The sequence below is a fragment of the Panthera leo genome, chromosome C1 (assembly GCF_018350215.1).
Source record: "Panthera leo isolate Ple1 chromosome C1, P.leo_Ple1_pat1.1, whole genome shotgun sequence".
NCBI lineage: Eukaryota > Metazoa > Chordata > Mammalia > Carnivora > Felidae > Panthera > Panthera leo.
In genome coordinates this window covers 23,599,275-23,625,403 of record NC_056686.1, presented here as the reverse complement: position 1 = coordinate 23,625,403, position 26,129 = coordinate 23,599,275, and the positions used below count along the sequence as shown (strand labels likewise).

Here is a 26,129-nt window from a genome sequence, read left to right as displayed (position 1 = left end):
CTCCTTCTCTCTCTCTAAGAATTTTTCACCTATTTATTTTTTGTTTTAGAGAGATTGAGAGCATGCGCGGTCAGGGGAGAGGCAGAGGAAGAGAGAGAGAGAGACAGACAGACAGACAGACAGACAGAGAGAGGGAATCCCAAGCAGGCTCTATCTCATGACCCTGGGATCATGACCTGAGCCAAAATCAAGAGCCGGATGCTCAAGCTACTGAACCACCCAGGCTCCCTCCCCCACTTTCTCTCTTGCTCACATGATGTCCCCTCTGCCTTCTCCCATTCCTCTTGACCTGGCTGGCTTCCACGCATTCTTCAGGATGTCTGGCCTGACTCCTGGCCCGTGTCAGGTGTCCCTTCAGTGCACCCCTGTGCACCTGTGCTGCCTCCACCCCTGCACCCCCCCCCCCACGATCCAGGAGCTCCCTGGAAGACGTGTCCCTGGCCACTGCACCCCCAGCACCCCCAGCACCCGGCAAACCCAGTCACGTCCATGCCGATCTGTCACACCCACACATGGAAGTGATGCCTGGCCTACGGTCAGTCGTCGGCTCACACCAGGCCCTGGGGCCGAACCAGGAGCCTGTCTGTAGCCCCTCTCCCTCCCTGCATCACCGTGCACCTTCGGAGATGGGAACTGATCTTATTCTTTGAGCACCTGCCGGGCGCGTCACGGAGGCTGCTTCATCCGTGCCTCCCAACAGCTTGGGAGTGGGCGGCGTTTTCCCGGCTGATGGATGAAGAGCCAGGGCCCAGAGGGGAAAAGACTTGCCTGGAATCCCACAGAAGCCCCACGGCTTCCAAGATTCACTGGGTCTGAGCCAGCTTGGCTGACTCAAGTGCACGCTCTTCTCCACAGCACACTGAGTCTGGGTGATGGGTCATATTCTTCTCTGCATTCCCTAAGGCACCTGACCCAAAGCAGGTGGCAAGGACTACGGCTACAGCAGGAAGGAGTAGGACCCTGGAGGCAGGCCAGAGGTGGGCAGGGGCTCAGGGCTGGCACTGGTAGGACACCAAAGATGGCCTCCTCAGCCACCCTGCACAAACTCCCCTCTCCAGCCTGACTCTGGCCTCACCACCCCTCATGCAGACACTGTTCCAGGCCCTTTCCTGGCCCCCAGACTTCCTTTTTCCAAAGCCTCTCCTTCTCCAGTAGCCTGCCCCGCCTCCACCCCAAGGCTCCCCATGACCTACAGAACAGAGCCCAGGTCCCTCCTCTGACCCCCTCAGCTCTGACATTCTGTTTCCACCCCCACACTGGCCCCAGATGGCGTGGGGACCGCACCCAGGGTGAGGGGCACAGAACATGGGGAGGCACGTGCACTGGCTTGTTTATTGCATAAAGTCTTGGAGACTCGGTAAGGCACGGAGTCCGGGAAGGGGGCGGGGTGCCCTGGGGGACGTGGTCAGGAATATCCAGGCCTCAGTGCTGGGCACCCCATCGTGGGGAGTGCTCCCACTCTCCGAGTGGCTCTGAGTGCTTCTCTCCTTCAGGACCCTCTCCTGGGGAGCCTGAGCATAAGAGGCCCTTTTTTTCCCAAGAGGGGGAGTACAGGTGACAGGGGACAAAGGTAAGGAAGAGGCAGCTCTGTGGTCCGGATCTCATCCCTGAAGGCACTAAGAACAGGGGGCCCAGCTCAGAGGCGAGTCCTGGAGGGGGGTAGGGGTAGGGGCTCAGCGTGGCAGACTCACTGAGCCCGGAGACTCCGAGCGGGCTGGCTGCAGGGGGCCGCCTCAGCTGAAGTCTCGGTTCGGCAGGAGGAGGGGGGCCACCAGGGTCCACAGGTAGAGGAGCAACCCCGCCCAGCTGGCACAGATCTTCACCCACACGGCCGTCCACGTGCTGATCATCTTCCGGGCCTCGCCGGGTCTGCGACACACCATGATCCCAGTGAGCCGGGCCCCCGGCGCCGTGACCGCAGATCTGGCCCTGCCCTTACGACCCCGGTGCGACCTCTGACCTCGACTCTGGCTCTGACTCTGTAACCCTAGCCCCCCTCTCTTGATAGGTTTGACACCTGGCCTTAGCTATGTCTTTGACCCCAGATGTAGCTTTCGACAAATACCACCGACCTGACCCTGACCTCAATTTCAACACTGACCCCGTCCTAGACTATGTTATAACCTCACTTGGGGACCCTGGAGCTCCAGTCCTGACCTCCAACCTGGCCTCTGACCCTCAATCCTGTAACTCCATCCCTGGCCCCTGGTCTTATGACCAAGTTCTGATATCTCTGACCTTAAATCTGCCCCTTGACTTTTAAATCGTAGCTCCTTGACCTGGAAACTTCAATCCTGGCTTTACGGCCTGCTAGCCCCAATTTTAACCCAATGGCCAAATCTGTGACTTTGTGTGTGCCCAATCCCAACCCTTGACCTCATGACTCTTACTCTTGACCCTGTGACTTTGATTCTAACCCCACACCCTAAATCCTAACCCTCCCGCCGTGAATCCCAACTCTGACCTCAGAATGCAAATCACCACCCATGATCTGTACACCCTCTTGTGCCCTGCACAAGCCCGCGGTCGCCTCCTTCTCAGGGGCTTAGTGAAGGTGCCAGCTGCCGAGCAGGGAAGCTGGGGCACGGACGGGCAGGCTCTGTGGAGGGTCCTGGACATCACCCAAGCCTTGAGCATCAGGAAGAACCCAGGGAGGGGCCAGAGGAGAGGACACGTGTGCCCCACACGTCCTGGCACGACGGGTTCCATCCATGCGCGGCCAGGCTGCACGCACCTGTACCAGTTGGTGAGCGTCATCATTATGTGCAGGGACGCGAGCACCAGGCAGAAATGGAAGAAAGAGTAGCTGTAGGTGACGCCATCGTGCTCATTGTCGAAGGCCCGGCCCCCGCAGGTCGCCACCTGCTGCTGCTGCGTGGCCTCCAGCGCAGACGGGCACTCCTCTGTCTGCATCAGGTTGTTAACCTGCCGGTGGTCCGAGGAGCGCAGACTGCGGGGGGAGGGAGGAAGGAGGCAGGTGGGCAGTTCCAGGCGGCCTCGTGAGCCAGGGCGTCGGTCACAGCAATGGGCACAACGGTTCTGGAACCTCGGGGCCCGGTGACCTGCTGGTTAGGCGCTGGGCCCAGAAATTATCTAACTGCTTTGACTCTGAACTCCACTCCCACTCCCTCCGTGGCCTGAGGCAAGACACGTGACCTCTCTGAGCCTCTGTAAAATTGGGGAGAACGGCACCTCCCTCGTAGGCTTGCCAGGAGGATTAATAAGGTAAAGCCCCTCGCACTATGCCCGGCACAGACTATAAACTAAAGAAACAAGCACTGTTACTCAGGTTGTCCATTCACCAGGTCTGTAAACAGGTACTGAGTACCCAGTACCGCCAGTGACATGCCAGGTATGACATTCACTAATAATGTTAATCATTAAGAACGCTCATTTGCTATTAAGTTCGTTTTCCTTCTACTGGGTGAGCAGTTTTACCAATTATGTCCCCTTTCTTCATGTTTATAATTTAAAAATACAAGAGTAATGGTTTTTTGTCATTTCTTTTCTGTAATGAGGTCTTGGTATTTTTAACAGTATTTAATAGTTTGAGACACAAGGCAATGTCGCGGATCCAACTTGCATTTAGAAAAAAAGTGACAAGAAGGAGCTCTGGGCCCCAGCCCCACCCCATCAAGTGGAGAAGTCACTGACTGAGCTTTCGCTGACCCCGATCACCAAAACATCATGCTGACATCTAATACACAGGAGCCCAGGTCCCAGGGACGTAGCTGGGCATAGCTGTTCACACTTCTTTGCTTCCTGGGTTCTAAGAACCATGCTAAGAGCAGACAGGCCCCTGGGGTGCCTGGATGGTTCGGTCATTTAAGCCCCTGACGTTTGGTTTTGGCTCAGGTCATGAGCTCATGGTTCATGGGTTTGAGCCCCACACCAGGCTCTGTGCTGACAGCATGCAGCCTACTTGGGATTTCTCTTCTCTCTCTCTCTCTCTCTGCCCCTCCCCGGCTTGCTCGCTCTCTCTCTCTCTCTCTCTCAAAAAATAAATATATCAACATAATAAGAAAGATAAAAATAAAAAAAGAACAGACAGGCCCCGGGGCTCTCAGAGCCGCTGCCCAGTGACCACAGGCTGGGGAGGCGTGCGTTCCGGAAGCAGCGGGCAACAGCTCGGTGCCTGGATCGCCACCAGTGGGGACCATGTCCTCAAGGTCTGCGGCCACTGCATGCTCACGGCCTCAGACAGGCGGCTGCTCCTCCTGGGCCTCCAGTTTCCTTTTCTCCAAATTGGAGGTGATGTGGGCCTTTCCAGGTTGAAAAAGGGATCAAATGAGGTGATGAAGAGAGACGTTTGTGAACTGCCCAGGCTTGGCTTGGAGAAAGGGTTTTGAAAAAAAGGTCAAAACAAAACGAAATGTGCAACGGCCTCAAAATGTTCCGAGACAGGTGTGCTGCTCTTAGGGGAACGGGCCCTGACCGGATGGACGACTCGGGGAGAAGAGAGGAGCAGCATAGAGGCTCCCTCCTGGCCATGAGGGGAGACATGGGAAGCAGCGCTGGGAGCCATGTAGGGCCTCGAGGAGGCAGTAATGAGTCAGCCAGATTGAGTGTAAACAGCAGTTCTGCTCAGTATTAGTGTCTGGTAACCCTCACAAAACAGTCACTCACCACCACCCAGCTGTGCAAATAAATGTTCACAGCTATTTGCAATAAAAGCAAACACTTGGCTCCCACTCCCTGCCAAGTTCTTTTCTAAGTGCCTTACACATACTGACTCATCTATAATCTTTCAACAATCCAGTGAAGTAGGTACTATTTTTATCCTTATTTTACAGATCAGCAAACTAAGGCACAGAAAGAAAGGTTAAGTGACCTGCCAGAGATCACCCTGTTGGTGAGTGGCAGTGACAGGTTCAAACACAGGCAGTTTGGCTCCAGGGTGCATACCGATAAACACTTGCTAAGATGCCCCTTTAAAAAAAGTTGTAATTGGCACAAACAACAGACACTCAGATCAATGGAACAGAATAGAGAACCCAGAAATGGACCCACAAACGTATGGCCAACTGATCTTTGACAAAGCAGGAAAGAATATCCAGTGGAATAAAGACAGTCTCTTCAGCAAGTGGGGCTGGGAAAACTGGACAGCGGCATGCAGAAAAATGAACCTGGACCACTTTCTTACACCATACACAAAAATAAACTCAAAATGGAGGAAAGACCTAAATGTAAGAGGGGAAGCCATCAAAATGCCCGAGGAGAAAGCAGGCAAAAACCTCTTTGATCTTGCCCACAGCAACTTCTTACTCAACACGTCTCCAGAGGCAAGGGAAACAAAAGCAAAAATGAACTACTGGGACCTCATCAAAATAAAAAGCTGCTGCACAGCAAAGCAAACAATCAGCAAAACTAAAAGGCAAACAACGGAATGGCAGAAGATATTTGTAAACGACATATCAGATATAAAGGGTTAGTATCCAAAATCTATAAAGAACTTATCAAACTCAACACTCAAAGAAAAAAATAATCCAGTGAAGAAATGGGCAAAAGACATGAATAGACACTTCTCCAGAGAGGACATCCAGATGGCCAACCGGCACATGAAAAAATGCTCACCATCACTCATCATCAGGGAAATACAAATCAAAACCACAACGAGATACCACCTCACACCTGTCAGAATGGCTAACATGAACAACTCAGGCAACAACAGATACTGGCGAGGATGCGGGGAAAGAGGATCTCTTTGCACTGCTGGCGGGAATGCAAGCTGGTGCAGCCACTCTGGAAAACAGGATGGAAATTCCTCAAAAAATTAAAAATAGAACTGCCCTAGGACCCAGCAATTACACTACTAAGTATTTATCCAAGGGATACAGGGGTGCTGTTTCGAAGGGACACATGCACCCCCATGTTTATAGCCGTACTATCGACAATAGCCAAAGTATGGAAAGAGCCCAAATGTCCATCGATGGATGAATGGATAAAGAAGATGTGGTATATATATATGTGTGTGTATACATATATATATACAATGGAGTATTACTTGGCAATCAAAGAGAACAAAATCTTGCCATTTGCAACTACATGGATGGAACTGGAGGGTATTATGCTAAGCAGAATTAGAGAAAGAAGAATATCATATGACTTCACTCATATGAGGACTTTAAGACACAGAACAGACGAACAGACGAGAAGGGAAGCAAAAATAATATAAAAACAAGGAGGGGGACAAAACAGAAGAGACTCTTAAATATGGAGAACAAACAGAGGGTTACTGGAGAGGTTGTGGGAGGGGGGATGGGCTAAATGGGTAAGGGGCATTAAGGAATCTACTCCTGAAATCATTGTTGCACTATATGGTAACTAATTTGGATGTAAATGTAAAAAATAAAATTTAAAAAATAAATTAAAAAAAAAAGTTGTTATGTGGGTGCCTGGGTGGCTCAGCCGATTGGGCATCTAGTTCGGCTCAGGTCATGATCTCACGGTTCGTGGGTTTGAGCCCTGCATCGAGCTCTGTGCTTGGAGCCTGGAGCCTGCTTTGGACTCTGTGTCTCCCTCTCTCTCTGCCCCTCCCCCTCTTGTTCCCTCTCTCTCTCTCTCTCTCTCTCTCAAAAATAAAAATAGACATTAAAAAAATTTGTTTTAAGTTGTGTGATCTTAAGTATGAGCTGCCCCCTCTCAGGTGACACTGTAGGGGTCACGACCACCCTGGGCATTGGAGGTTACCCTCTTCCTTTTATGAAGAGGAAACTGAAGCTCAGAAAGACCACACAGCAGGTGAGTGACAGAGCCTGTACCTGCTGACCCCAGTCCAGGCTTCTCCCCTGCCCCCACAGGCGCCTGCCCCTACCGAGCTGGGCACGTGCCAGCCGGATGTGCAAGAAGCGTCCCTGGCCCAGGAGGCAGCGTCCAACCCTGCCTCCGCAGCCCAGTCATGCTGTGCCCCCCTGAGGGACTCGGTTTCTCCACTAGCACAATGCTGGACATGCACGTGTCAAGCGCGCCGCCCGGCCTGGTGTCTTGGCTCCCACATCTTCCCCTTGCTCGCGCCATCAGGCCCCGCCAACGTGACACCTCCCCAGAAGCCAGACCCCCCCCACTCTACCTGATGAAGACGGTGCACAGGATAAAGATGATGAGCCCCACGATGCTCGGTGCATCCCACCAGTGAGTCTCGTAGCCCTCGGGGCCTGCCAGGATCGTCCCGTTGCTCAAGTGGGTCAGCAGGTGAGGGTTGCATTTCTGGTCTAGGGATGGGAGACCAGTCACCCTCAGCCCATGCAGGCCAGGTCTGAGGTAGGGCAGACAGCCAACCCAAATGGACAGACAGACATACAACTGACCATCCAAATCCCAGCGACAGACAGAACTTAGCAGACAGATGACAGGGAAATAGATCCTGGAACAGAGAGGGTCCTCCTACTTCCTGAAGGACTAGCATGAGGAACAGGCTGGGCTGAGGTGTCCCTGACACCTGTGAGGGTCTCCAGCCCCCCCAGAAGGTCGCTACTGACCCAGGAATGAGCCCAGGCTTCCTCGAATCCAGGCCTGTACTCACCAGGGACACTGGACAGGGCCAACCAGGTGACAAATGTGGTGTAGAGCGTGATGACGGAGGCCTGCAGCAGACCCGAGTTGGGCTGGGCGTCCTGGCAGAGGCAATCCATCAGGAAGACCCCGTCAGACGTGGGGGACACCCCACCCACACCTAGCCCACTCCCTCCCAACCAGGGGACCTCAGAAAGCCCCAGCACCCTAGGGCCATCCCACCCCACACCCTTCGGGAAAACACAGTACCCAGGCCACCCACCACCCACCCCGGCTGCCCAAACATGGAGTCTCCATTCTCTCTCTTAACAAATCATCTCAGTCTCTCCCCTGCTGAGAACGCTTCACTCTGAATTAAAGCCCTCCAGGTTCACCCCCTCGCCCCCTCAAGCTCCTCCCTGCCCACCTCCCACCGCAGGGCAGCCACAGTGGCCTCCTCTCTGTCCACAGAACCCACCAAACCCTCTCCCCCACTCAGGGCCTTTGCACTTGCTATCCCTGCATCCGACTCTAGATTTTGGCTCAGGTCACGATCTCACTGTTCATGGGTTCAAGCCCCACATCAGGCTATGCGCTGGGAGTGCAGAGCCTGCTTGGGATTCTCTCTCCCCCCTCTCTCTCTGCCCCTCCCCCCGCTTGTTCTCTCTCCATCTCAGAAAGAAAGAAAGAAAGAAAGAAAGAAAGAAAGAAAGAAAGAAAGAAACTAACTTTAAAAAAAAGCACAGGGTCTGGAGCCAGTCTGCCTGTTCCACCCCTAGCTCTGCCCCCTACCAGCTGGGTGACCTCAGGCGAGTGTCTTTCCTCCTCCAAGAAAGTATGAAAGTGGAAAGTGGGGACGATGATGGTGCACAACTAAATGACAGGACAGATGCCATCGACTGGTAGCTATTGTTATTCTTCCCCCTCTTCTCCACAGCTGTATCCCCAACACCTACAAGAGGGCCTGGTACACAGTAAGTGTTCCGGAAGTATTTGTTGAATGAATACTGATTGCTGTGTGAGCTGGGACAGAGGGATCACCCTCTGTGGGCTTCAGTTTTCTCACCTGGAAATGAGGCTCTGACCAGAAGGGAGGTTCCCCACCTTTCTGCTAAAGACCCTCAAAGGCTACCCAAGCTAGCTGTGAAGTCCCTGGTGGGACGAGATCCCCAACCACGAGGCACCCCTGGGCTCAGAGGCTTTCTGAAAAGCACACGATGACCTGGGGAGCCCCACCCATTACCCTAGATGTTCTGGGACTAGAAACTGTGGAACTCCCAACACCCCTTATTGAGGGGTCTAGGAATTGTTGCTCAGTGGTCCTCCCTGACGGTCTCCCGATTTCCATAAAGACAACAATGATAACAACAGTTAATGTCTGATGGATACTTATACTCCCGACCCTGTTCTGTGTGCTCACAAACTCGATCTCCATCCTGCAAATAACTCCAAAGACTAGGTATTATCCTCATTTTTACATTTGAGAAGAGAAAAGCACAGAGAGGTTAAGGCACTTTCCTAAAGACACCCAGCATGTAGATGTGCAAACTGGGACTCCAACCCAGGGAGGCTGACTTGGGAGTCCACACTCTTAGCCCAAGCCTCTGTGACTAACAGCCCCGTCCCAGGACCCCAAGGTTCCCACCAGAAGTCCCACACACCAAGGGGCCTGGCATCAGGATGGGCAAAGACAGGCGGGCTCACCTGGACCTTGGGCAGGACGGCGACAATGGAGACGCAGACACAGAGAGTGAGGTTGAGGCCGATGAAGACCTTGCCCTCGTAGCAGGGCCCGGGGTGGGTATAGTAGATGAACAATAGCGTCACGGCCGCAATGGACAGCGTGTAGAAGAGGAGGGTGAAGAAGAAGAGGCCTGGGCAGGAAGGGTGGCAAGCAGCAGAGTCAGGAGGCGCAGGGACCCCCGAGCCCTCCGGGGGCTTGTCGGGCAGTCCCCCGTGTGAGCCCTCAGCTTCCTCATTGGAGGAATGACATCGGAGTCTCCTGAATGTCTGTCATTCACCAACACCTGAACTGAGACGGCTCCCTTGCCATAAAGAAGTTAACCATGCAAAGAAATATGACGGACACACAACAGTCTTTTAAAAAGCCAACTGGAGGGGCGCCTGGGTGGCTCGGTCGGTTGAGCAACCGACTTCGGCTCAGGTCATGATCTCACAGTTCGTGAGTTCGAGCCCCGCGTCAGGTTCTGTGCTGACCCTCAGAGCCTGGAGCCTGCTTCGGATTCTGTGTCTCCCTCTCTCTGTTCCGCCCCCACTCATGCTCTGTCTCTCTCTGTCTCAGAAATAAATAAACATTAAAAAAAAAATTTAAAAAAAAAAAAAAAAGCCAACTGGAGGGGCACCTGAGTGGCTCAGTCAATTAAGCGTCCGACTTCAGCTCAGGTCATGATCTCACGGTTTGTGAGTTAGAGCCCCACATCGGGCTCTGCGCTGACAGTGCAGAGCCTGTTGGGATTCTCTCTCTCTCTCTCTCTCTCTGCCCCTCACCTGCTTGTTCTCCCTCCCTCTCTCTCTCTCTCTCTCTCGCAATCAAAAAAAAAATGAAAAGTCAACTGGATGCATAGTGACCTGCTGAAGCCCTGCTCTCTGTCAGAGAGACCAGCGTGAGAGAGGCGTGAAACCAGACCAGCTCCTGAGTGAGCCTTTCTCCTTGATCGGCTCAGAAAGACAGCTGAACAGGCACCCATCCTGCCACGGGGGCTTCAGTGACCGAGTGTCATTTGGCTGGGTCTGGGCTGGCTGTGCGTGGCCCATCCTGTGGGAACCGCTGAACTCAGACCCCGCCAAGGCCTCTCCAGTTCGGCTCTCCTCTGACCACCCCCTCAAGTGACCCCAGAGCCAGCTGCCCCGTCCCTCCATCTGCCCTGGACAGTTCAACTGCTGCCCTGGGGCAGGGGGCTGTTCCAGATGCCCTCGAGGCTTTCCTGTAGCTGCGGGGACGCCCTGACGCTCAGGAAGTCCCAGTCCCCGGGGTCTGGAGGCTGAGTGGCGGTGCTCACCTGCATACCAGGCCCGGGAGTCACATTCCTCGGCCTTGCCCAGCCACCGCTGGTTCCAGGAGTGCGCGAAGTCGATGAACAGCACCAGCTGGATGAGGATGAAGAGGAAGGAGCCCACGACACCACAGTAGAACCAGACTGGGTGGGGAGAGGGGAGGGAGAGGTGAGGGGAGAGGAGGCGAGGCCGTAGGGGAGCAGCCTGAGCGCCAGGCTTCCTGGGATTTACGCAGCAGGCACGCTCCCGTTGTCTCCCTCTCACACCCATTTATCCAGTCGACAACCGTTCATGCCACGCCCCTGCGATGGCGACACTGAGAAACAGCAGAGTCCCTGGTCTCAGGGATGTCCCTAGCCATGCACAGAGATGCTGCGTGGCAGGTGGCAGGGTCAGGCTGAGACACGTTCCGCAGGCCCCCCCACGTTGTCTAAAGGCCATGTGGCCAAGCACCAGGGTGCTGTCTCCCTGGGTGGAGGGGGGCAGCGACCCGGCCAGCAGCCTGGGGTCTGTGTGCCAAGGCAAAGAGCAACCCCCACCAGTGCTCCTCCCTCTGGAGACCCCACCTCCCCCCTGGCAGCCCCCATCCCTCCCACCAAGGCCGCCTACCGTTGGAGAAGGAGCCGTCAGGGATGTAGAATGCGCCCACGGTGATGCCCACGAGGACCAGGAACTTAAAGAACCAAAATCTGTTGGGGGTGGCGAGGAGAGCCAGGGGGGCTAAGTGGGGGGTGGGCCCCAGAACTCCCACCCCCAAAGAGCAGGTACTGGGACAGGTGAAGAGGGACTTTCTAGTGGTCTGCTGGGCACAGAAAGTCTGTCCTGGCCCTTGAAAAACCTGAGGGGCAGAGGGAAGGACCAAGCTGGAGTGACAGTGATCACCCAGGTTCCTGCCCCAACCGTGTCACTACAGTGCTGTGTGGCCTTAGCATGTTCTTGCCCTCTCTGACTTACTCATCTGAGAAGTGGGAGCAACTAGCTGAGCTGATCTCTGTGCTTTGGTGGCTCCTGAGTGGGGGCAGGGCCTGGGCTGGAGTCGGGCAGGGGGTCCTAGCTGCGGGCAGGAGGGGCGCCCTCACCCGTTCTGGATGGCAGCCCTGGGGTCCCGGCTGCTGCGCACGCAGAGCATGAGCAGGGTGAAGAGGAAGAAGAAGGCTGCCGTCGCAAAGCACATGCGGTAGACGGCGCGGTGGCCGAGCAGGGAGCCACAGTCGATGTGGCCCTGCAGGACGACGGGGGTCCCGGCCCCCTCCTCACACACCCACGGCAGCTGAGGGGAGAGAGAGCAGCGTGAAGGCCCCTGCCCCCGGAACCCCGGGCCGACTCTGCCAAGGCCTGCCACGAGGGAAGCCCCCTCCTTCCCCTCCATCTGCACCCCTGCCCACCGCTGGGGCTGAACTCCTGAGAGTGAGCGTCCCCCCCCCCCCCAGCCCGGGACAGATGGGGACACAGGGTCCAGTCACAGGTCGTTACTCTCTGCGTGTCTCCCTGCTGTCGCACCTGCAGCCTCAGGACCTCATGGCTCTGTCGAAAGCAGGGCTCCCCCTAGTGCTCTCCTCCGTCACCCACATCAGAACCCCCCGAGATTCTGGGGGAAAGTGAGACTCCAGGGCCCCTCTCGGAGTCTCTGAGGCGGGGGCTGAGAGTCTGCATTTCTAGCACACTCCCCAGGGCATTCGTACCTTCCCACACGCGCACACATGTCAGGGCCACTGGCCTAAATGTCGCCCTGGATCTGTGCCAGGCTATGAAACGCGGAGAGGAAGGGAAGAGAGGACCCCAAACGGGGCTTGAGCACTAAGGAGGGGACAGCATGCCCCAGGGCCAGTGTCCAGGGGACAACGATGATTAGTAAGATTCTCCAAGGGAGACTTATGAGAAGCCAGAACTCCCACGTGAGGTTCAAACTCTCCTCCCCACGTGAAGAAACGCCCCTGTCACCAAGCCGGGTCACTCCTGCCCAGCGTCCTCAGAGGGCTGGGCACCCCCAGCCTGCAGCAGCGGGGCCTTCGCTGCGGGCCAGTCCTCCAGGCCACCTCGCTCCCCTGCCTGCCCTCAGGGCCGCTCACCTTGTAGAGCTGACTCTCCACACCAGGGCTCAGCATGATGACGGACACCAGCACCCCCAGGAAGAGGAAGGCCGTGAAGATGAGTCGGGTCACGGTGGAGTTAGGACTGGAGGGACAGCAGCTGCACAGGATGCAGGGGGCAGAGCCGCAGAGGCAAGACGCCTGCAGGGGAGGGCAGGACGGCACCCTTACTCCCCCCTCCTCTCCCCTTCCCCATCCGAGCAGGAGCACCCATGACCACCCCCCCTTCCCTGTCCCCGAATCCTGGCGGAGCCTGCCCTCCTCCTGCCAGACAGGGGCACACCTCCTCCCCAGATATTATCCCATTTAACTTACAAGCCCCAGAGGAAAGCAAGCCTCGAAAAGGTTGGGTCACACTGTTTCTGATGCAGGGGGAAGCAGAGTGGTAAAAGATAGATAGATAGATAGATAGATAGATAGACAGACAGATAGATAGATAGAGCGATCCATCTAGAAGACCAGCTCTGGCCCTGATAAGCTGTGTGACCGTCTTTAACTCACTCAACCTCTCTGAACCTCAGTTTCCCCTTCTATAAGGTGGGAATCATAACGGTACCTACTTGTCACAGGAATTTTATTTCATTTTATTAATGTTTTATTCATTTTTGAGAGGGAGTGAGCAGGGAGGGGAAGGGGTAGGGGAGACAGAGGATCTGAAGTGGGCTCTGAGCTGACAGCAGTAAATCCGATGCGGGGCTTGAACTCACGAACTGTGAGATCATGACCTGAGCTGAAGTCCGGACACTCAACTAACTGAGTCACCACATGCCCCAGGAATTTTATTTTATTTTATTTTTTTTTTTAATTTTTTTTTTTTTTTTTTCAACGTTTATTTATTTTTGGGACAGAGAGAGACAGAGCATGAACGGGGGAGGGACAGAGAGAGAGGGAGACACAGAATCGGAAACAGGCTCCAGGCTCCGAGCCATCAGCCCAGAGCCTGACGCGGGGCTCGAACTCACGGACCGTGAGATCGTGACCTGGCTGAAGTCGGACGCTTAACCGACTGCGCCACCCAGGCGCCCCAGGAATTTTAAATTGTAACCCGCTCAGGCTTCCTTTCTCCACTCCCCGCTTAGCTTCTCTCCATAGGACTTACTATCATCTGACTGGCCTTCTATTTTACTCATGTGTGTCCCCCTCCTGTTTCTAGCACGTCAGCTCCACCAGGGCAGGGGTTGTGGTCGTCCCAGAAAGCGGGGGATAGTGCCTGGCTCACAGCAGGAGCTCAGTGACTACCTAGTGAACAAAGGCAAAGTGTCTGGCATAGCCCCAGACATATGTTAAGACCTCAAGAAACATTCAGAGAAACGCCTGCTGAATGAATGGAATGTAGAATTGTGAGTGGCTGTGATTTCCTGCTCCGGGGCGGTCTAACCCTTTCCCTCTCCCGGCTCCTCTGCCCAAGCTGGCGCCAGTCAGCCCCTGGCCTCCCTGGGACTGGCTGAAATCACTCTGGGGGCTGCTGATGCCACAGTATTCACAGCTGGCGCCCCAAAAGAAGGCTGACCCTCCTGGGAACCGGGCCCGCCACCAGATATACCTGGTCACCCGTCTATCTTCCCCCAAACAGCCCCAGCTCCTCACCCAGGCATTTAAGAGTCAACAGCAAGAAGGACACCAGCTCTGCCTCCTACAGGAACACACTCAACGATCATTACGCCTGTCCTGGTAGGTGCTGCCCTGAGAGTCACTGAGGGGGGCCCACTTTAGACTGGGGGTAGCGGGTCCCCTCCCTGAACAAGTGACATTTAAGCTGAGCTGGAGAATGAGGAGGCTCTCTCCTGACCAAGGGGAAGAAAGAGTGTTCCAGACAGAGGGAACAGAGGCGGAGGCTGCTCTGGGGCAGGCAGGAGCTGGACGATGGAGGAAGAGAAAGAGGCCGCTGTGACGGAAGCTTTGGCGAGCAGGGAGTGGCGAGGTTGGCCAGGCTGGCGGGGCCCGGCAGCCATGTGCAGAACCGTAGTGTTGACCCTAAGAGCAGAGGGCATCCATCAAGGGGTTAAAGCTGGGGACAGGAACAGCCTTACACTGCGAGACTGGCTCTACGGAGAGCAGGCTGAGAGGGACCCAGCACCCTACTTTCTGGACTGGTCACCAGACACACAGCACAGTCTGCTTGAAATGTAGCTGCCTTCCCGTCTCCCCTTCCCTTCTTCCCAAGAATAGAAACGCCCCTGGAAATGCCCCGTTACCCATCTCTCCCACCCGCACAGCCAAGTACAGTGAAATGAAATACTTGCAGAATGAATTTCTTCTTCATGGCCCGAATCATAACTTGTCCAGCAACTCAAGGTTACACCTTGCGGCACTCACCGCAAGCCCTGCCTCCTACCCCTGGCCACCTTCTGGGGGGTGAGGGGACAAGCAAATGCCAGAAAAGTGTTTTACAGACATAAAGAACATTTTGGCTATCAGACAGACTGGCTATTAGTCCCATTTTACAGATGAGGAAACTGAGATCAGAGAGGTTAAGAATGTGCCAGAGTCACCCGGCAAGTGGACAGCAGTGCTGAGAGCCAAGGAGTGATAGTGACAGCTATCCTTTATGAGTTATCCCGTCCCAGGCACCCTGGTAAGCAAGCACCTTACCTACATTAAGTGTCGCTGACACTATGGAGTAAGTGTGTCGTAACCTCCCACGTACAAATGGGGAAAATGACTCAGACAGGTGACACGACCAAGGTCACACATAGCAAGTAAGCTGAGGACCTGGGGTTTGAGCTCATGTCCGTCTGTACCAAGGGCTCACTAGCTCATCAATGGCAGTCTCATTTAATGTCAAAACAGTCCCTCCAATGCCAGAAAAAGCCAACGGGGGCCCACAAGCACTGATCTCGGGAGCCAGAAGTTGAGGTGCCCGAGTCAGAGCCTGGCTCTGGCTTGTTACCATCTCCGTTTGAGACCTAAGAAAAGCTTCCCCACTGCAATCAGGGAAGGGGGAGGGGGCTTGGCCTTTCAATTCACTCGAATTCTTGGAGATCAAAATCCAGGTGTTGCTGACACTCGAAACCTCGGAATTTTCCCAGGGCCGGCAGCCAGACAGACCAGACCGGGGAGAGAAAGACACACACCAGCCGCCACCACCAGCTGCTTTCCGGTGGGTTCTTGAGCACCTTGCAATCGTTCCTACATTCTGACCGGGTCACTCTACCTCCAGCATTGCTGCTACAAGAACCTCTTCCTACAGAACTACCAGCTCACGCGAGCAAGGGCAGACATGTGCATACACACGCGCACATGCAAGATCATCGCGGCACTGTTCACACAAGGAAAGGACTAGGGGAAAACTGAAAAGAACTAAATGCCCATCAAGACATCGTGGTCCTCCCCTAAGAGGGATTCTCTGCTGAATGCAGCAGATGCGTAGATGATACTTAAGTGGGTACGTGTAGCTAAACAGAAGTCAATATAAATTATGCCTCAATAAAGTTGATTTTATTACTAAAGAAGAAAACTTTTAAATGAAGACAAGGGGCGCCTGGTTAAGCGTCCAACTTCAGCTCAGGTCATGATCTTGCAGTCCGTGAGTTCAAGCCCGGAGTTGGGCTCTGTGCTGACAGCTCAGAGCCTGGAGTCTGCTTGGGATTCTGTGTCTGCCTCTCTCTCTGCCCTTCCCCGGCTCTCAAAAGTAAACAAACGTTAAAAAAAATGTTTTAAATTAAGACAAAAATAAAATGGACACGAAGCTTTAGGTTTTACGGGCCTATGAGAATCTCAAAAGACTGCAAATAACCTAAATGTCCTGCACCAGGGGCCAGGGGTGGTCCATTTACTCCAAGGACTGTAACAGGGGCAGGAAAGAAAAAAGTCACCGGGCTGCAGAGCAACACGGACTAACATGTATGATGCAATGTGAGAAGCCAAGGCAGCCACGGAGCTGCTCCTGTGCTACGATTACAAACCCCCTCCCCCAAATGCACTCAGGGGAACCGCAGCAACAGAGAGGCACCAGAACACTGGCTGTGTCCTAGCAGCAGCCGGGTCCTCGGGAAGGGGAATCAGGTAGCCCCGTGTCTCAGCGTTTTCAGGCTGCAGGGCTCCTTGGCATTCAACTGGTCCAGACTTTCTAATGAAGAATCACCCGGAAGGTAGCCTCTGCCGTTCACACACTGCCAACAACGAGGAGCTCACCTCACTACTTGAGGAGCTCAAGTCATCGTCTCATGGTTTGTGGGTTTGAGCCCCACGTCAGGCTCTGTGCTGACAGCTGGGAGCCTGGAGTCTACTTCGGATTCTGTGTGTGTGTGTCTCTCTCTCCCTCTCTGCCCCTCCCCTACTTTTGTGCTCTGTCTCTCCAAAACAAACATTAAAAAAAAAAATAAATAAAGCTGTATTGTTTAAAACAAACTGGCCCTCCACTTCTGGGTATTAGTCAAAAGCAAGGACTCAAACAGGTATCTGCACACTCAAGTTTATAATAGCGTTATTCACATCAAAAGGTGGGAGTCAACCAAGTATCCGTGGACCACGAAACGCGGTCTATCCATACAGTGGAATATTACTGAGCCTTAAAAGGGAAGGAAACTCTACACATGCTACAACACAGAAGAACCTTGAGGACATTACAGTGAGTGACACAAAGCAGAAAGACAGAGAGCAGACTGGGGGGTTACCAGAGGCTGGGGGAGAGGGAGGTGGGGATTATTACTGAATGGGCAGGGAGTTTCAATTTGAGAAGATGAAAAAATCCTGGAGATGGAGGGTGGGGCTGGCAGCACAACAATGTGAATGTAGCTCACTGCCACTGAACCCCCACACTTAAAAATGGCTACACTGGTCAGTTTCATGTGATGTGGATTTCACCACAAGAAGGAAAAAGGAGGGGGCAGTTTTCAAAGAAGAGTGAGCACTTAGCTAGGTGGGGAAGGGAAAGGTGTTCCTACAAGGGGATTGGCACCTGCTAAGCTGTGAGAAACACAGTAGCTTCGGGGCAGCTGGCAAGAGAGGCTACAGGGGTGATGGAAGGGACGGCCAAGGTCCCTGCGGGCAGTGCCAGGGAGTCTGCACTTTATCCTGAAAGCCATGAGCAAGACTGGTGCGGAGGAAGCAGAGCATCAGATCTGCATTACAGAAATGTCACTTTGGGCACAGACGGAAGACAGACGGAGGGGGTGGTGGGCGGTACCTCTGGGAACAGGGCGAGAGTGCTGGTGGAACAGATTCCAAAAGGGAAGGAAGACAGATCCCAGAGTTTTTGTTGTGTGCTTTAACTCACGATATTTCTCCCTCTCGTTCATCTGGGATGATATCATTTCGATATCATAAAAACAGACCTCCATTTTAAATATATATACCATGTTTCCTAAGATAAATTACAGCTCCTTGAAAACCAAAAAATAAAAGGTTAAAATGCAATCTTTTTAAGATTAAAAAAAATTTTTTTAATGTTTATTTATTTTTGAGAGCAAAAGAGCAGGAGTGGGGGAGGGGCAGACAGAGAGAGGGAGACACAGAATCCCAAGCAGGCTCCAGGCTCTGAGCTGTCAGCACAGAGCCCGATGCAGGGCTCGAACTCACATGACTGTGAGATCATGACCTGAGCTGGAGTCAGACACTTAACTGAGCTACGCACAGGCGCCCCGTTAAGATTTTATTCTTAAGTAATCTCTACACCCAACCTGGGGCTCAAACTCACAACCCCGAGATCAAGAGTTGCATGTTCTTCACTCATATGAGGACTTTAAGAGACAAAACAGATGAACATAAGGGAAGGGAAGCAAAAATAATATAAAAATAGGGAGGGAGGGGCGCCTGGGTGGCTCAGTCGGTTGAGCATCCGACTTCGCTCAGGTCACGATCTCATGGTCCGTGAGTTCGAGCCCCGCATCAGGCTCTGTGCTGACAGCTCAGAGCCTGGAGCCTGCTTCGGATTCTGTGTCTCCCTCTCTCTCTGGCCCTCCCCCCATTCATGCTCTGTCTCTCTCTGTCTCAAAAATAAATAAATGTTAAAAAAAAATTAAAAAAATAAAAATAAAAATAGGGAGGGGGACAAAACATAAAAGACTCTTAAATATAGAGAATAAACAGAGGGTGGCTAGAGGATGTAAATTAAACAATAAATAAATTAAAAAAAAAAAAGACTTGCATGGTCTACAGACTGAGCCAGCCGGGCACCCCTAAAATGGTAAATTTTATGTTATGGATATTTTGCCACAATGATACAAAAAACTGGTCCCAGCAAGGATGGGATGCACCTTGTAGACTTCATGAACAGCCCCATTACTGGCTGAGCCAACCCAGGACTAGACGAAATACAAGAGAGAAGAGATCAGCCCCCAAAACACTCAGTGCATGCTCACTTCCCCCTGCAGCACTAAGAGTAATAGCCTTTTCCCCACCGTGGAACTCAGTTTCCTCTGCCATAAAATGGGCTCCTGTGGGCAGGACAGTGAAGTGGCTCAGACAGAGCCCAGGCTCTACAATCAGACAGCCGGGATGTCACGGGCTTGACCACTTCCTCGAGTGTGGTCTTGAGCATTTTATCACCCTGGGGTGCTTCGAGTAGCCACTGCAGGCCAGCTTCCTGCTAAATATACTGGTGTGTTCATCTCAGTTCCATTTCATCGTCCCAACTGAGAGAGGCCCCACCGTTCTCCCCACTTCCTAATCTTTCAGCCCTAGGGAGAGGGGACCAGTGACTGCCCACGGTCACACAAGCAGAGGAGATGGAGGGGCCGAAGTCACTGCCCTCACCAGGATCTGAGTCCCATAGTTTGACCCTTTCCTGCTCCCTCACACGTAGAGGGCAGAGAATTAGATTCTACGGCAGGCAGATATTCAAGGAGGCCCTCCCGAAACATTCGGCCGTGTGCTGCCTTGCCCTGTGACTCCCATCCTGTTGTGCGCCCATCTTTGTTTATTTTATTTTATGTATTTTAGAGAGAGAGTGAGAGAGAGGACGAGCAGGGGAGAGGGGCAAAGGGAGAAAGAGAGAATCCCGTTGTGGGACCATCTTATCTTCTCTGAGCCAGGACTCATGCTCGGCCCAATACAAATGCTGACCGAAGGGCATGATGGGCAGATGCAAATACCTCAAGGCTAGAAGTCTTCTCCAAGGATCCTCAGACTCCAGAATGTTCCAAAGATGCCCAGGAGCCCCCTATTAGAACTTTGCTCCTATGGGGCAAATCTCCATTGAAACAGGTTGTTATCAGTGTCCAGTCACACCTAACTGCACCGCTTAATACTGTGTGGCTGTGGAGAAATCACCTTCCCTCTCTGATCCAGTTTCATCATTTGTGAGAATGATTAACTACCTCACTGGGGTCACTGTGAGGACTGTATGACGGGATACATATATAGTGCTCACTGCAGTGCTGGTCTGTGCCACCACCGGACAGCGCCTGGACCAGGAAATCAGATTTTAATCTTGACTGTGCGGTTCCCTATCCGTTCACTGTGCAACCTTTGGAAAGTCAGCTAACCTCTCTGAGCCGCAGTTCTCTTCGTCTACGTGTTGAGGGTTCGAGCAAACCTGTCATGTGGCTTCTGGTCTCAGCCTTGTAGGATTCCGTGACTCAGTGACCGGCTTGGGCTCCAGAGGGAATTCTCCACCCACCTTTCCAAGATGATAATAACAATAGCTCCATTCACTATTGGCCACGAACTGGGTGGGGCACTTTTCAATCTTCCTCAAATGGCATTATGAAGGAGGCGGAGAGACCAGGCACAGGGGATTGGCAGGTCGCCCCTCAACGGGTGCCACTCCCAAGCGAGCGAGCGCAGCCAAATGGAAATCTGGTCAACTTGGAGGAAGCTCTCCCTCCCCCACCAGGAAGCAAACCCCTCTTGGCCAGGAGAGCCAGCCCAAACCTAGAATTCACTGGGCAGAAAGGGATCTCGGGGACCAGCTCTTGATTCTGCACACGTGCGCCCCCACACACTTCACAGGTGGGTAAATGGAGGCCCAGAGAGGACAGGGACTGTCCAAAGACCCACTCTACAGCTTTGCTGTGCAGATATCACTCTCAGAAAATGGTTGTGAAGTAAATCGCTAGATCCCTAAGTTGCCACCCTTACATCCCATCCTGACGCACACACAAATCAGGGACAAAGGAAAGCAAGTCCTGAGATTCAGCAGCCACCAGACCCCCCTCTTCCTCTCTGTTCTTCTTTGTGTAGGGCAGAGGGGGAGGGAGCTGCCTGAATGAACCTCGGGTTTAATGAGGGGAAGAGGGAAAGGAGAAGGGGCCTCCCAGCCGGGGTCTGGCTGAAGCTCCTCCCCTTTGCTGGCTGCGGGCCCCAAAGCAGAGGCTGGCTGCCCCCCACCCCAGGTCCCTGGGCCCAGGCGCCCAGGTACTCCCCCAGTCTCTCAATTCCTGGGTTTTCCAACCCAGAGTTGGGCCCGGTGGCGGTGACAAACCAAACCGACCTCACTCAGGGGTGGCTTAGAAAGGCGGATGGGGGCTTCCTCCCCACCCGCATTTCAGGCTATGGGGCCCAGAGTGGGAAGGGGCTGGGGTTCCTTGGGGAACTGCCCGGCACTTAGCGTGAACCAGGCTGGATGAGGCAGAGACAGAGACGGACGCAGAGAGACAGAACTGGACGGTAGGACAGACGGACAGACACCCGTGAGACAATAACCGATGGAGCAGCCACGGGCGGACAAAGACAGTCGGATAAATGAACGGACAGAAACAGATGTCAGACAAATACACATGGACAAACTGAGGCAGGCGGGCAGGGCGACAGGCTGACGGACGGACTGCCGGAGGGACAGAGAAAGACACACCGCAGAGAGGGGCAGGGACCAGGCGGGCCACACAAAGAATCATAATGTCCGAGAGGGAGACGAGGGGCGCCCTGCGAGGAAGTTGGGCCAGCGGGGGCCGCGGCGCGCACCCCCACCCCGGGCTCTGGGACTCAGTGTCCCCAGTCCCCGGGAGGGGCGCCCGCCCAAGGCCCTCCCCTCCCCCCGCAACCCCGGCGCGCCCCGACCCCTCCCCCCGGCGGTAACCCGAGCCCCGGACACCAGCTGTCCCCGGCGCCCGCGGGTCCGGGATGGGGGTGGGGGACCGAGGGACACGGGGACCCGAGGGGCGAGGTGGCGGGGTGCGGGTCCCGAAAGACAAGTTTGGAGGAAGGAAAAAGAAGAAACTATTTGGAGGAAGACGACGGGACAAAAGTGCGGGGCCAAAGAAGGAGCCGGCGGCGCGCGGGCGGGCTCGGGGCTCGGGACTCACGCAGCTGAGCAGGGAGCAGGCGCCCAGGCAGGCCCCCATGGCGGCGGCTCGGGGCGCGGGGCGCGGGGCGCCGGCGGCGGGTTCGCTGGGGCTCCAGACGCCCGGTCCTGGCCCCGCCCCCGCCCCGCCCCGGCCGGGCCCCGCCCCCGCCCCGCCCAGCCCCACCTGCCGAAGCCGCTCGTCGCTTTCCGGCGGCGCTCGGAGCCTCCCGAAACTCACCTGGGGCAGGTGCGCCCGGGCGAGACCGGTAGGGAAAGTGAGCGGGGGGCCAGGATTCCCCGCGGCCGTGCGAGCCGTGCCGCCGACCCGACTCTGCCCCGGGTGCAAGTCCTGGTCCAAAGCGAGGGTTTGGAAATACCGAGACCCGGGTTCGAGTCCGAACGAGGCCACGGTGCGACCTTACAACACTGCCCCCCTCCCAAGGCGCTGAGGCCAAGTTGTGGTCACCCCAAACCCCTCGGTGTAGAGCCTCTACCCAAAACATAGGTGTTGAATGGCGCATGGTTGGATAAAGAAAGTTGGGCAAGTAGCTTCGCCTCTCTGAGCCTCAGTTTCCCCATCTGTAAAGTGAGGATGCCCACCTCATGGGGCTGTTACCACACATAATAGATGCCTGACAAATGTGAGCTCTTCATCATCCCTGTTGCTCCTAAGACCCCGGCCTCACACTCTTTCAGCCATCCTTCCCTCCATCCACCTGTTGACTCCTGTCTTGGGCCACCGGCTCCCCTGAGCCATTCCTGCTGGCCGGCTTATTGCTGCCTAGAGATGCCCAAACTCTGGCCCCCAGCTAAGGAGGTCAGAAGGGGTGGGTGGATCACATTTCCAGCCGACCACACTGCAGGGTAGGTGGGAGAGGCCCAGAAGGGGAGCTCTGTAATTACTCTCAGTTTACCCTCCAGCCCTCTCCTCACCCAACCCTATACAGATAATGTTAGGGCAGGAGGTCTAGGTGCCTCACAGCTGGCCCTGGGGCCAAAGATCCGGCCTGACTGCCTCCTTGGGTGATTCATAGGGTGTCAGGCTATTAATTGTGACCAGGACTGTTCCACAATCACACCCTACAGTTTCCCTCCTCTACACTTTTGTCCACGTGACTGCCTCCCCCGCCGCCACCGGAAAGTCTTCCCCACTCCCAGAAAGTCTTTTTTTCTCCTTGCCCCCCTTTCTTGGAAGACTTTTTCTCCTTGCCCCCCACCCCCTTGGAAGCCTTGCTCACGTCCCATACCTACCTTCTCAGTAAAGAGAACGACCAACACCTCCAAACCACTACCCGGCCCAATTAGGAACGAATATCCGCCAGCTTCTATGTGTTTCTACCAAGCAGGCCCCTGTTACGGCCTCACAAATAACTAAAGTTACCACAAAGCTCGAGCATGTACCAAATTCTGTCACCCACACGGTCCCATTCAAGCCCCACAATAACGCTGAGAAGTAGACTAATTGCCCACCCCAACCAATTTGCAGATGAGGAAACTGAGGCTCAGGGGGGTAAAATGATGTGCTATATGGCAGCTGAGCACGGAACGAACAGTGGTCGTGACTATGGCGTGTTCTCGTTATCGTTCCTCAAGGCCACACAAGTCAGAAGGGCGGGGCCAGAAGACCACCAGGCCTGGCCTTGACCTCAGAACCCAAGGTCTGCCCCTGACATCTCACTGCCTCTCTTGGAAAGCAGAGGTGACGATACCCTCTCTTTCTCTCCAGTAACAGGCTCAGTGCTGGCCTAGTCTGAGACCCTCAAGAGACTTTGTCCAAGTCGCGTCTATGCCAGCACCAGGCCTGGCACGCAGCAAGTGGTTGGTGTTTGCTGAATGAATGCATGTCTGAATTCTACTGTAAGCCTAGTTTCCTCAGCTTGGTTGTGACTGATGGTCTGATCCCCAAAGAGCCCATTCCCGGCCCTCTTCTCTCCAGCCATCCTCTGTGTCTGGAATGCTACCAAGCAGTCTGAAGTGAGCCCTTCTCACAGTTGTCCACCCCTGGGTCAGCTTCTTCTGACACTTGTGCCCCAAGGGCCTAAGGCTTCCTTCCTGAGCCTCTCCCTGTCTCCCACAGCCTGATCCAGGAGGAGGAGTCCAAAACCAAGATAAGCAATAGCTGGGGGGGGGGGTGTCACTTCACCTCCATCACCTCCCCTGAAATGGGGGTGCTCATGCTGCTTAACTTCACTGAGCAGTTGTGGACATGGAGAAAGCACTCGAAGCAAGAAGCAGTCGTCTGAAAGGAGGGAGGGATTGACAGGACCCCAAATACAAAGACCCAACCGCGTCTGGTTTTAGGTTGTCATTTTCCGGAGCAGAGTGATGCACAGCCATTGTCCCGGTGCCCCCCTCCCCGAGATCCCCAAGACCGAGGCGCGCGGCCCCCACAGCCCCCACGGCACCCTGCATGGAGGGGCCGCCCGCGCTGTGGATAACTCACTGGGCTGCTTTCTCCCGGCGACCCCTCCTCCTTCAGCCTCATGCTTCTCATCTGTAAAATGGAGACCATCATTTTTGCTTGAGCTATCTCAGGGGATTATTGAGAGGTGAAATGAGGAGGTAGACAAAGAGGCTTCGTTTCTTGCATCTTGCGCAGCCCGCCCAGCCCTCTCCCAGTCTTGAACCTCCTGCGTGGACCAGAGTCACTCTGTCTCTCACGCCTCCGGAGGCAAGATCACGGTCAGCAGCTTCTCTGAGCCTCACTGGAGGTGGGGGACTCAGGATCATCATAGCTTTTCCAACCACATCAAACTGTGTCAATTGTGCCCATTGAGAGAAATATACAAGAGTTCTTTGGTCCATCCCTCTGTGCCTCTCACCCAACCCAGGCAGGTGCTCAGCTCTCCAGATGCCAAAGGAAACAGTCTCTACCTTCTTTGCCACTCACCCCAAGGCTTCTCCAATCTGATCTCACCGGGCCTCAATTTTCAAATCTCAATATAAGAATAATCCCCTGATCAAGCTCCCAGTGACCCCCAGCATTCCCTGGTCCATTCTTGTCCCATCCTTTCTTACCATTCTCCCGTCCATAAGGACTCAGATGCACTCCCTTTGATCCTCCTATCTGCTGGGCCTCGCTCTCCCCACTGGCCTCCACTTCCTGCTTCTGACCCATTTAACAGAGTGGGGCTGAGGCTATCTCTCATGAATATGCATGTGGGATAATGAGGGCTTGGGACTGGAGGAGGATGTGGGGAGTGGTGTTCACTAAGCACCCTCCATCCGCTCTCCCCCTACCCAGCCCCCTACCAAGGCTGTCCTCCCCCCTCAAGGTGCACGGGAGTTTGGGGCAAAGGTTGAAATCATAGTCATAATCATAATAATATCCACAGCAACCATTTTAAAGTGCCTACAACACGCCAGGCACCCTGCTAAGAGCATCTCCTGTAAGATGCTTTTAAGGTGGAAACCATTCTCCCCCTTTAACAGATAAGGACATTGATGCTCCAAGAAGTTAAGTACGGCACACGTGAGCCATATGTAGAAGGTACACAGTGATTACACTCAGGGCAAAAACGGAACCCAGGTTTTGTCGGGTACTCCTAACCCCCGCCACACAGATGCACAGGACCAAGCCCAGAGACCTACCTGGTCGTGGGGTCACATTTGGACCTCACACCCCAGCAAATGAGCTCATAGTGGTCTTCGGTGGCCAAGGCTTTGGGAAAGGATCCAGGTACTGGAATCGACTCCATCTGTATGGAAACAGGGAAACAGGCAGACAGGTGTGTGCACGCAGTGCATGTTCCCACGTGTGCAGATGTGTGCATGATGCATGTGCGAGTATCGATGAACGCACACAATGTCGTGCGTGCCTGGACGTGCGTGTGACAGGGTGCCCCCGAGGCTGCTCGGTGTATGCACTGCTCTGCCACGTTTGTCCCATTTTCAACCGACACTCGGAGGGGGCCTGCCACGTGCCACGTGCTGGGGACTCCTGGAGGGACAGTCTGGTGGGCTTTGCACCCACATGCGGTAACACTCGGAAAGGATCTTTGCGGGAGGTGCTCTATGGAGGGACGGGGCTAGGAGGTGAAGGAGAAGGCGGGTGAGAGCAGGAAAGGTGGGACACGGCAGGGTAGGAGCTGCCGGGAAGCCCCTGACACTTGCCACAAATGAGGAGTGAGGAGCCAGCCAGGACCTGGCATGGGCTCCATGAGGGTCACAGGTCTGAGGAGTCATAAAGGTCTCTGGATCCTTCCCTCACAGACATCAGGGGGGTGACGTGAATGCACACGTGGGCACTGTGTGTGTGTCTGTGTGTGTGAGTTTACACGTGTGTGCACGGGTGATTATGTGCGGTGTTTGCTTGTGGAGACGCATACATGGAGTACACAAGTGTGAATAGGGGACACGGGTGAATC

The 26,129-nt window shown here is 54.6% G+C and overlaps 1 protein-coding gene across 2 annotated transcripts; it reads right to left on the bottom strand.

Moving 5' to 3' along the window:
• Positions 1-214: 214 nt before the first annotated feature.
• SERINC2 (serine incorporator 2) lies at positions 215-24,256 on the bottom strand. Of its 2 annotated transcripts, none has more exons than XM_042952600.1 (10): positions 24,206-24,256; positions 12,576-12,737; positions 11,586-11,776; positions 11,116-11,195; positions 10,512-10,649; positions 9,196-9,365; positions 7,523-7,613; positions 7,070-7,211; positions 2,735-2,950; positions 215-1,869 (listed from the first exon to the last, which is right to left on the bottom strand). In XM_042952600.1, exons 1-10 carry the CDS (start codon positions 24,254-24,256, stop codon positions 1,734-1,736), a joined length of 1,377 nt encoding a protein of 458 aa, XP_042808534.1. In that variant the 3' UTR covers positions 215-1,733. The 2 variants fall into 2 exon arrangements, with proteins under 2 accessions (XP_042808534.1, XP_042808535.1); XM_042952601.1 differs by lacking the exon at positions 24,206-24,256 and adding an exon at positions 21,782-21,849.
• Between the last annotated feature and the right edge of the window lie 1,873 nt (positions 24,257-26,129).